Source organism: Anopheles gambiae, chromosome 2, assembly GCF_943734735.2.
Source record: "Anopheles gambiae chromosome 2, idAnoGambNW_F1_1, whole genome shotgun sequence".
Taxonomy (NCBI): domain Eukaryota; kingdom Metazoa; phylum Arthropoda; class Insecta; order Diptera; family Culicidae; genus Anopheles; species Anopheles gambiae.
Genome location: NC_064601.1, coordinates 43,845,364 through 43,857,406, shown reverse-complemented (window position 1 = coordinate 43,857,406; position 12,043 = coordinate 43,845,364). Strand labels below are relative to the sequence as shown.

Sequence of the window (12,043 nt, the reverse complement as noted above, 5' to 3'; positions counted from 1 at the left end):
CGGACAGCTTGAGCAGCTTCATTCAACAGAATTCGCTTCGGTTCGTTTCCTCACGCAAAGCCTACGCAATCCGATGCTGCTTTATTGGCCTAATCTAGCTCCGCCCAGAAACAGCTTGTGTAGCTACTATATATTTGTCTATATACTCACGGTTGGCTGGTGTAGTACATCCGCGGCGAAACTGTTACAAAGCAACACAAGCTAGCTGGCAAAGTGTGTACACATACTTAGGGGAAAGGGATATTTTTGGGTACATTAAGATGGGTTTTTTTGGCCGACTGTTGCGACACTGATACGATTGGAAGTGTTTTAAACAATGTGGTCTTATGGGACGCATAGTTACATACGTTTGTCGTAATGTTAATCATTAACAATATGTTATCGATACTAGCATCGCATACACCTTGGTATCTCTGGTCCTTGGTATCTGTACAGATATTTTAATATATGTATCAATTATTAAAATGTAAATGAATTGCTAATATTTCATTTTATATTGGTTTTAGCCAATATTACAATACTTATCCTTCAACGAAAAACATCCTTTATTAGAATGAAATTTCTCAACCATTTTCATGTAATCACTCACGTTACAAATTGAGATATTGAAAATTGAGCCAGAATTGAACCAATGTAAAAGAAATGTTAAGTGTAACCAATAAACTAAAATGATTGAAATAGTATTCTTATTGCCGACTGCCGACGGCATTTGAAAATTCATCAATTACACAATGTACATGTTAAACATTCATTATTTCTGAACAGAGTCGCGTAAATCTATTACTTTATATTAAATCATAAATCGTCTTTTTTTTATTTTAAATAAAACAATAAGGATTACTGAAACTTTAACTAAATCTACCGTTCAGATAAATAAATATTGGTTTTACGCTATAGTTTTGTTTTTCGGATTTTCAGACTTCATATCAATTTTCATAAAACCGATGTTTCAATTTAATTATTAAATTTATTTTTGTAATAATTAATATAATTTGATTGCAGCAATGTATGTACAATGATTGGTTTGTTTAATTAATGTTGCCTACCCTTTAAACTACCCTTTTTGCTCGTCGTTTAAATGATAGCACATAGCTTTGTTATTTTTGTTTCTTCGAACCAGAACTATCTCGGTCATTATCATTACCATTGCCTTGTTGCCAGTTTGTATTGGTGATCGACGTATGGATAAATTTTATCCCTTTTTCCCTTTGTATTACGAACATGTTGTAGCTTTGTTGGATATATCTCTAGTGCTTTCCAAGCAACATATTGCTTGCACGTTAATGATTTGGTTTCATTTTTATCTAATTTTATCCGTCACCTTGGCAAATGTGGCTGATTTCTTTTACTAAAATATTGCAATAGTTTTGCATCACTTGAAGACTTTCTGATTGTGAGTGTCCTTCGTGTGATGTATTAATTTAGCCTGGATAAGATAATTTACCATAATTTCAATAACATCACGTATACTCATCGTGAAACAAAAAGATAGGAAACATAAAATAGCTTGTTTACCCTTACATGTATCACAAACAATTAAAGGATCAGGTATTGCTGCACTTTTTATTACAACAAAGGCATAACGTAATACTAAGCAATTTACAATGATCGGTAGGCAAGCCTTTTCTGGGATTTGCAGCATAACTGTTCCTTTATTCAACGATGCATAATTTTCCCCAAACACAAAGTAGAACACAGGCTTAACGCAACTATTTTTCTTTGCTATGTGCATTGTTTTATTGTTCTTTATGCCACTGCTATCCAATATCATCGATGTTTGTTGTGTTCAAACTATGCGTTCATTTTAATATAATATAAATCATGTTGCTGTTCATGCTGCTGATGATATACTATACAATATTTATATTATTTTACTTGTGCTTTCAAAATTATTTCCCATTATGTATACTCGCTCGAGTTCCACTACTTTCAACTAATATTCCTCAACACTGTACGCAAGCTGTGGTTGTTGTGGGCGGCCATTTTAGGAAGCTTGCTTTGCACTATTTTACCAAGCAGTGAGCTTGTGCTTTAACGGTCCTGTAAATCTTTGAGCATATTTCCCTGTATGTGCTATATAGGGCTAGTGTTACACGTTTTGTTTTTTGTTTTTTTTTCTTCGCAAAAACTAGTTCTCAGTCACTCATATATTCCTACCTCTTTCACCTTCCTGTCATGTAGTTTCTTTTGGTTAAATAAACAAAAAAAAGAGTTTGCTCAATTACTTTCTCCTGAACATAAATCCTGAAAACCAGATCTAATAAAAAAATAAAAGTTGAGATATGTTAACAAAATATTGATGATGCTTGGAAGTGCTATTGGATTGTGCTATTAACCTTTGCAGCAAAAACATCATACTCGTTACAATAAACAAATTTGGTTCATCAATAGACCTCTACTAAGAACCGAAATAACTCCACTACTAACGGCACATAAAATGGGTGATACACTGTACCAACAATACACTCATTTAAATCTGTGTCATTAGAAAATTTCAAACAGTCATACAAGCGCTATTTAAAATCACTAACGAAAGGTGAAGAGTGGAGCGAATGTTTCACAGAAATTTAAGCCGAAATCAAATTTGCTTCATTTCCGGAAAGCCAGCCTCACGCTAACGTGAACAATAAATACATACTGAGCGATTGCTAGAGTACGAAAGTTAACGATAGAGAGCTCCATTGGAATGCACAAGTGCGCATGTGCTTTGCTGATGCTGATGGTTATATACTATCGTACTATATACTTTCCCCTCGACAAAACCATTTTCGCTCAACTGAAACTTTTCAGACCAAAGGCAACAAAAGTTCGAGCAGTATACGTCATAGACGAGGAGCATACCCAATGGCTAATATAAATTTGATACTTGCAACATGCCTTAAAACACTTTCCGCATGCTCTTTTCCGAATTTGTGACATCCTTGAATTAAAAAAAAGTACAGAAATGCAGACGTACTAACACCACAAGTGATAGATTTAGGAAGCCATTGTCACAGAGAATCTAATTTTTCACCCTGAACAAACTCAACGCTACACCGCCCAGTAGTATGCACCACAAACTACCCACATTGCTATTGATCCATTCGTACGGGCACGTCATTATACAGTTGTGTAGCTTGCTGAAAGCAGAAACCTGGAAGCTAGCTTGTGTTATGTAATTTTCGGCTCCAATGTGTCGTCTCCCTTGCGTTTTGCGTGCTTGACCCTCAAAAGCGTCCGTTGCGGAAACCTTGCCCATCATTTGCTACCATAGTTACATTCTCTAGTTTCTCTAGACTGTTTTGTCAGCGATGCTGGGTGCTATTGCTACTGCTACTGTCTGCGAGTGCGTCTCCATTAGCTACACTAAGGTGACAGTTTTTACCCTTTCATCTCCTGTCAAGCCGCATCACACGTCATGTTCATTGGCCGTTTATCACGACGCTTCCTTCGGCTTCGGGGACGGTGAGAAGGGCCGATGGATTAGCGAGGTGGTAGTGGTGCCCGGTACGATCCGAACGATGCCGCTAGCGTTCAGTCCGTTCATCATGCTGGCCGCTGTCAGGGCCGCCGCATGGTGATGATGAGCATGCGTTTGGTGCGCATGGTGCGGAAGGTGCGCGTGGGGATGGTGCACGTGCAGCGGATGGTGGGGATGAAGCAGGGGCAACGAGTGATGCTGGGGTGGCTGATTGGCGGCGGCCGCCGCTGCTGCAGCTGCAGCGGCTGCCGCCGTATGCTGCAGCAGCTCCGCATTCAACCGCGACGGTGAGCTGACCCGTATTCTCAGCGGAGACATTGGCTGCATTAAGGAGGATGGTGTGCTGCTGCTGCCGTTTGTAGTGGCTGTTGGGGTACTACCACTGGCACTGTTGTTATTGTTGTTGCTTCCTACCGAGCTGGGAGTGCCTGGGCGCGGATCACTCGACGACAGGTCGCTGGGATGCGCCAGGTCCTTCAGGGAGCTGCTCGCCGTGCCGCCGGACAGGGTGGGAGTAGTGGCGGTAGTTGAGGTGGGAACATTCGTGAGGGATGCGGTCGTGGCACTGCTATTGCTACCCGGCGAGTCACTCATATTAACGACCGTCGTGAGGACTCCTGCATTGGCCACGCTGGATGCAGCCATAGATGCCGCACTAACGGCGAGCGAGTGAGGCAGGTGAGGCTGTGGTCGCAGCACGGTCGGGGTAAGTGGGAGGTGTGTCAAACCGATCGGGGGTGAGTGGGTGTTGATCGGTGGCGAGTGATCGCCCAGACGATAAGGCATGAATCTACTGTTGAACGAACCTATCGATTAGAAAACAAGAAAATCCTATTATGAACATCAAACTCCACACAATACCCACGCAGTTCGCAGGACACATCGTCAGACATCGTCAAATCGTTTATAAATGAGAACTCAACTAATGCCCTAATGCTGATTCAATTTGATACTTACCAGGTAACAAACCGCCCGTAAGATGATCACCAAAGCGGAAGGAATGCAGCGAGGCAAAACTATTCCGAAAGTCCTTCTCTCGATCCCGCTCATCGTGCAGCCGATCCTCGCTTGAGCCGGGCAGCGAGCTGGGACTGTGCTGCATGGACATACTAGGAACTGGAGAGTGTGTACCGAGGGAAATATCCGAATCGGAGTCCGTGTCCGTTGGTGACAGTGGTCCATCGCCCCGTCTGGGCGTCAACGAGGATGATCCAGAACCAGACAGAGGTGGCTGGTTGTGTCTGTTGCAAGAAAGAGCCAAAGAAGAAATGCACAAAAGAAACATGGTTAAAATTTCCAATACGTAGGGAGGTGGAGCAAAGCAGAGAAAAGAAAATTTCATGTCATTTAATAATCGTCCCATACAACGATCCTGGTCCGTGGCTAGTCCCTAATTTTAGCGTCTCAAAATCGGTTAATCTTCCCCAATTGATGGGCTGGCATTTAGCTGCACCCTTTACCGAGACCCCTTGGTGGCCTTTCTATTCGATTTTTTTCACCCTTCATCGTACTTTTCCATGCCTTTGCTTAATAGCAATATCTCTGACGTTCCTAAAACGCCACCAAGACAATAATCTTCCTCTCAGACGAGACAAACAAGGTAAGGTGCCAGCAGACGAAGAGCACGTACAAAGAACGGATTGGACAGGAAGCTAACGACGAACGGAGGCCTCGTTTAGAGTGGGTCAGGTTATATCGACCTACAACGGGCAAACTGGACCTGACCGGGGAAGAAGTTGCAATGTCATAGACTTTAATACGAGGTTCCCTCTCAATGACGCCATATTGCAGGATTTCCGTACACTTCGTGAGCAGCTTTGTCTTAAAGTGCAATATTTCAACATTAGGCGTAACACGCTGGTGCGATGGATGTTGGGTTATTTCATACCTCATTGCTTCCAGAAAAATCGAACAAAATAAGTGAGTGTTTGTATAATTCGACCGCGAAATTTATGAATATGTATAGTTTATGATTATGTATATTTTTTACTTTCATGTAAAAGTAAACAACAACATCAAACCATACAAACCAACAACAACAAAAATACTAACTCAGTACCTGTGCCTTGAAAAAAAAATAAAAAAAGTCTATAAATGCATCACACTCCACCGCTAAAACCATCTCTTTGTACTATAGAAATACTCTCCACACCGAACGTCAAGCAGTCCTCCATCCTGCAGAGTTTCTCGGTTGGAGAATCTTAACCGGTACAACCTCGGGCACGATGGGATGAATGGCGCCGGAAATGAAAATGCTCTACGTCTATATTTACACACTTCGATTTAATAGGTGTCCTTTCTTTTCTTCCCACTCCAAGATCCACTGCAGACACACGGTCAATGATGCAGACACCATCGCCGCCCTGCTTGGCGTTTGCGAGCGATATGTAATGTACCTCGGCCATCGTCAGACTCAGCAGAGACGGACAAGCAGGAGGGACGCCAATACGAGAAGAAGCGTTGCACATGGTCGTCAAGGGCGCACCACAGGCCGGTGTACCAGGAAGAAGGTCCTCCAGCAGCGGAAAACGCAAATATGCTATTGAGAACCGTAGTTTTGTGGTTTAATGTTTGGCAACGCACTGTTTGGTCAGGACGTGGTTGATATTTCCCAAGGAATGTGCCACAGAAATTTAATACTTCAGTATGGCGCTCACCTACCTTTTTCGCCCAAATGTACCATTTGCCGCTTTAAATAGACTTTGGCATAAATGACTTGAAATTTATATCTTAGCTCAACGCGCATGGCCTAGCCTCAAATTAGTAAATCAACGAGGCAATGCCGTTTTCACAACAGGAAGAAACAAGGAAGTAAACTGTCACCGTATCAATACAACGGACGAGTTGTTTGACAGCTGTCTGCTTCGGTTGAAATTTCCAAATAACTCAATCCGTCATCATAACGACGCCAACACGCACAAAGACAAACCATGTGTGATGATGCGCTGGCGCTTAATGCATTCTTCCATTTTACAGCAAAGAAGACAAGAGAAAAGTTTTAAGTCTCCGTCTTCACCGCCATCTTCTGGCCACCCAATCAACCCACATAGAAAGATACAACGACCAAGAGGGGGAAAGAAAAAACAAAACATACTTAGAAGACACACAACAACAACCTCAACGAAGAAAAAAAAACAAAGTCCTAATCCTAAACAAACTGTTCCCACTCACCGCTCGAGTGAAGAAAACATTAACAAATACACTTATCGAAGACCAAGAGAAGTCAAAGGCGAACGATAAGCACAGCAGCCACTGCTCAGTGTCATATGGAGATGCCAGATCGGTTCTGAGCAATGACGCTTTGATATGGCTCACTCTAGGATCGAATTACGGATTGACGCACTCTAGACGAGCCAAACTTTGATCCTAGACCCAAGACGAACTGAATGACTTCCACACTAAATAGCACAAAACTGCATTATCCCACGCTTCTTCCTGAGGACCCGCTCGGTACGAGTTTCGTCGAAAATAGATAGTGACGTTTTCTGTCCAACCCAAAACTGGACGGAATTAATATTCAAATATGAAAGGGGCAACAACAAGTTTACTCTTAGTCAGCTGCCGATTTTAAATACACGAGAACGGTTTAAATCAACACACGCTTGCAAATGGAGCGGACGAGCGTTGTATGATAATGCTAAGCACCTCTTGTTAGAAAAAATAATGAAAACGACAGGGATACTAGCAAACCGCTGCAATTAATGGTGGAATCAAAATAAACACCAACCGCCACAAATTCAATAAGGTATGCTAATTTCAACTCACGAACGCTCAGCACACAAAAAGCAGTAGCAAAAAGACAAATGAGCCACAACAAGGTGCGATTAGATTGGCAACCCCTCTCGAGCATAGAAATTATGACAATGGCTCCATAGCTTTTGAGATTTTTTTTTTCACACCCTCTGGCAGTTGGTGATGGTTGGTGGATTGTGCAAATATTATATCTCTTGTATGAAATAACCCTTTCAACCAGACGCTTCTCAAGGACAAGTTAATGTTGATCTTTTATCCCTCTCTCCGCCATATCATGGTTTAGTTGCAGAGGAAATGCGAACTAAATATGATAGCTCCGTACCTCGTAAGCAAGGAACTTGTGAAGCCTCCTGTCATCATCTGCTAAATTTGATGGGATTCTCACTAATACCATCATGCGGTTTTGTACGCTGTTCGTGTTTACCAACACGTGGTTTTAGCACGTCGAACCCCTTTTTCCGAGCAGCGAACTGTTTCCCGGTTTCCATTCCACTGACGACGCACGCTTAAATAGACATCGAATGTGGCCTTAGTTTCACTCCCCCGGGTTATCAGCGTACGACCGCCGACATTTAATGATAATTGAATTGAACCGGCCCCTGCTCCGCGAAACTCCCGGCGTAAAACCCCGTCGGCCAACAAAAAGGGGTTGAAGTTTATTTAAACACACACACACACGCACCAGCAAGGACTTGAGCACAATGGGACTTAGTTACACAAGCGACGACAGCACAATGATTTGGTACCGAGTAACGACGCATAAAATTGCAAGTGAGCAGTACAAACACGCAAACAGCGTAGTACATCCTTGAAAACAATCCCAGCATACGAGGCCAAACCTCAGTGCCAGGAAGTATGGCGATGTAAATGGATGGCCGAACGAAAAACAAAGCAAACAAAACATAAGCCACCCAATAGCATCATTCCTTACTAGTACTGTCCGATACTGCTACGCACTGTAAGGCTCGTTAGCCGGCTTCATGGTCATGATGAGCATGCCAACCGGCTTTCAACGCACACTCTATTGTCTCGGTCGACGTCGTAATGGGCAACACATGTTGGTGGTTATTGAACAAAATTGTGTTTTATGATTGTTTTTCACTAGCTTCGTTCTGTAAATGGGCATCCGGAGATAAAAACCAGTTCCAGTAGTACTTACACGGAGACAGACACGCATTGTCACACTGTTCTTCGGGAACAGGGGAAGGCAAGTCCCCGCAGGAAGTAGTGGTCATTGGTTGGCGTTAATATCACAACCCAATAACGCATCCAACAACCACTTCCAATTGTAGCTTCGGGGCGTACACACTGTATACACAAATATAATTTCTACGATATAACGATTCTAAGCAATTGATTTGTAGTGATTCCCATCAGCGATGCTAGATGCTCTTGCTCCACTTTGGCAGGGCATACATGTATGTCCACGGTGCAGATTATGTTAACAAAGAAGGCCACCAAATATTTGCTCACCGTCGAGTTGCTTCCGGGGACCACCTGCCTCTCGGTTCGGTAAATCGTTGCAAAATGGAGCAAGCGAAATGTTTGTCCAACAGGGACCTACGTTTCCTTCCCCTCATTGCACTATTAACAGATAGAGAGAGAGAGTGAGAGAGAAAGAGCAAAAAAGACAACAGGAAACTATTTGTACCATTCCAAGATTGGCTGGACGGATATTACATACGGAGGGCATCCCGCCAGTGCGCCCGTTCACCGTTAAGTACCTTGGCGATGGAATTACCCAACCGGGAAGGATATCTGTGTGCTTGCTTGCAATCATCATTACTACCGTCGGGACAAACAACGATGTTATTGATTTGCAGGACAACATGACGAACAAGCTCGAGTGGTCGATTGATTGCAAACCATTCTCGAATCAATCAACAACACACGGTCCTATAATGGGTCTTTACAATTCCGCACGGACGATTAGGTTCTCGAGTGTCGGACGTGTGCACGTCGGTCTGCCGCGGTACAGATTACTGTACCAGGTCAATATGAAATGCAAAAGTCTCCTTGCTTTCTTTGGAGTGTTTACTATCGATGCAATATTCCTTATATGTATGGAGACGCCTACAATACTAAATAGATGGATGGTAGATATTTGGGCTTTGGGGCCAATAAATGGTTGACAAACACAAATAGCAAAATCCAATACTACAATGGTACTGTAATTCGTAAGTTTACAAGAATTGTTAATTATTGTACAATCCTCTATTTGCTTGACATTTCACCAAATTTTATATAAAAGAATCTGAATAAAACGATTGTTTCCTCCAAAATGTATATCCCATCGAGATTTCTTACGCTAATCCTTCCCGTTCAGATGTAATCCAGAATGTTATCGCATCGTTTACACCCTTTTCAAATAACAATCCCCTCCCCAAACATCCCTTCAACGGCCAATATATCGAATAACAAAATATTCTACACACGGCACAGCGACATCATATTCTCATTCCCCGAACGGGCATACTGCCCTGTCCCGACAGTTATTTCACACGTAATAAAGTTAAGGAAATCTTGCTCTCTGCCCTGCAGCCCAAAGTGTCAGTTACGATGGGAAAAAGGGTAATTGAATATCGAAAGTACGATGTGCTTCGAAGAACAAAAAATCCTTCCAAGGGAGCAAAGGAAGCCTTTCATCTCATTCCCTTAAAGGTAGGGGGATGGGAGACAGTTCACATGATTGCTGTACCGGTCTGAAGCATGGTCAGTGCTACGAAAATGTATCGATCTTCTTGGCACGTGCAGGAGAAAGATAGCTCGTGCTCACATGCTGCTTCATTGAAATGGTATCTTTGCTCGAAATGAAACATTGAAATAAAAACATACATATAAACTGCATCAAATGTAACAATGTTAAATTAAGCTCCAAAATATAACAAGCATCAACCAGTAATATCTGTTAACTGGAGGAGAAATGAAATGAAAGCAGTTCGCTTCTCATCTAGCCATACATGTCGTACACAATCAAATGAAAGGGAAAAAACGAACCCCCCCACAAACCCAAATTCATCACAGGGCTAACATACTGCCATACAAAACCGTTCAGCTCGAAACGCTCCGGCCAGATTTGATTCAATAATCATAATATTGTTGATTCTCGTTTTCCCTTCATTTTATAATACTCAATTGTCCCTTTTTTACTCCCTCTTCTGAGCTCTATTTACACCCCTGCTGGAGTTTTTCCAACCTCCATAAACACCAGCATCACCAACACCGTCTCTGGCATCATCATCATCAACAACAACAGTCGTATGATAGTCGTGACGAAACTCGAACGAAACTGCTTCCTTTTGGCGGTTAGCATCCGGTTAGCCAAATATTTGAATATATTTACAGCTAAACTTAATTTGTACAACAATAGAGCCATTATTTCACGCCCTCGGCTTCCCGATTGCATAGACCGGTGGCAGCAATCTGGCACCTGCAGCAACCAAGCAAAGCCGGCCTACGCAAAACGCGCCGCACAGTTTCGCTTCTTATCAACACGCACCGCGGCTCGAACGTCCTACGCGCGCACTGGAATCGAATCGTTAAAGCATTACCGAATAATGAATATAAATTAGCGTGAAAAATTAAAATCCCAGCTTGTTCATTTCGACGGCTGGGGGTAGCGCTTCCCGGTGACGGTCGCATAGCTGACGGAAGTCATCACTTTGCTGCCTTCGAGGCTTTCCCCTTTTGCGCTTGCAGTCCCATCCCCATCCCGGAAGTTCTTGCGAGATGTTCCTACTCGGTGTGGTTTCGATCACGAGTTAGAGTCTGCTAGAGTCCACCATGCACGATGAATCCTTGTCGAAAGTTAACGGACCAGGATGCCCGCAGGCCGTTGCTGTTCTACCAGACAGGCGGAGGAGCGGTAGTAAATGATCTTTGAACGATGCATACAACCCGCACAGAGCTTGGAGACAAATTTAACCGTTATCGAATTAAGCCACAACGAAGTCGGTTGTCTGTATGATGCTTCGGGGAAATCTAACCGTTTCACTGCATTGCACAGGAATAATGGGTAATGAAGTTGTTCCGAAAGGATGAGCTAGATGACTTACTTCCCCTGCAGCGGTCGGTGTGCACCAGTGCTCTACATCGCTGGATGGAAAACAGTGGGTCTAGGCATTGTATATTTGCCCGGAAAGTTATAACCATCTGCTGGAGGTGATTCTATTTTTGATGAAAGTTTTACAATGTAGCAATGCTTGAAAAATCAATTTGACGAAATAAAAACACACCTTTGCATAGTTTGGCTATTTTTCATTTCAACAACGTTGTTTTTAAACACGTTGCACTCAATTTACATATACAACAAAATCAAACAAAACATAAACAACATCAAGCAATTCGATAAATCGTGCTCTTCCCATCTCGAGGAAGATGAAACATACCCATCCGTTCCTCTCACGTGTACCACCAAACACATACCGGTGTGGCTACTTGCAGAACTTTACTCGGCGTATGTAGTCATTCGAAACGTCACACTAATGACTTTATTATCTTCTATCACTAAGGCCAACAAATGCCGGGGCCAAGGGTTACCACCACTTCACGATGGTATCGGCCCCGTCCGGCATCGGTACCGCATACATTGTCGGCAAATCTTGTAGCTGCGGTCGACCCGGAGTCACCCGGTCACGGTTAATTCACCGTCACTGAAGAGCACGCCAGCGTATTACTTTCTCGGTCGGAGTTTTGTTTCTTCTTCCTTTTACGCTATTCACCACCGTCTTAACGTGTTTTAAGTTTGGGTAACAAAAAAAAGGTGTTAGTTTCTGGTAGGGGAGGGGAGGGGGGTAGACTCTGCATTGACCACATCGGATCAATCATTCG

At 42.9% G+C, this 12,043-nt stretch overlaps 1 protein-coding gene across 2 annotated transcripts in view; it reads right to left on the bottom strand.

Moving 5' to 3' along the window:
• Positions 1 to 947: 947 nt before the first annotated feature.
• The window catches only part of LOC3290919 (protein Optix), a 53,400-nt gene continuing 42,304 nt past the window's right edge, over positions 948 to 12,043 (bottom strand). For both annotated transcript variants that reach the window (XM_003436593.2, XM_559661.4), the window contains exons 4-5: positions 4,418 to 4,701; positions 948 to 4,266 (exon numbers count right to left, since the gene is read on the bottom strand). In XM_003436593.2, coding sequence (XP_003436641.2) covers positions 3,416 to 4,266; positions 4,418 to 4,701 — 1,135 coding nt within the window. In that variant the 3' untranslated portion in view covers positions 948 to 3,415. The remainder of the gene's footprint in view (positions 4,267 to 4,417; positions 4,702 to 12,043) is intronic.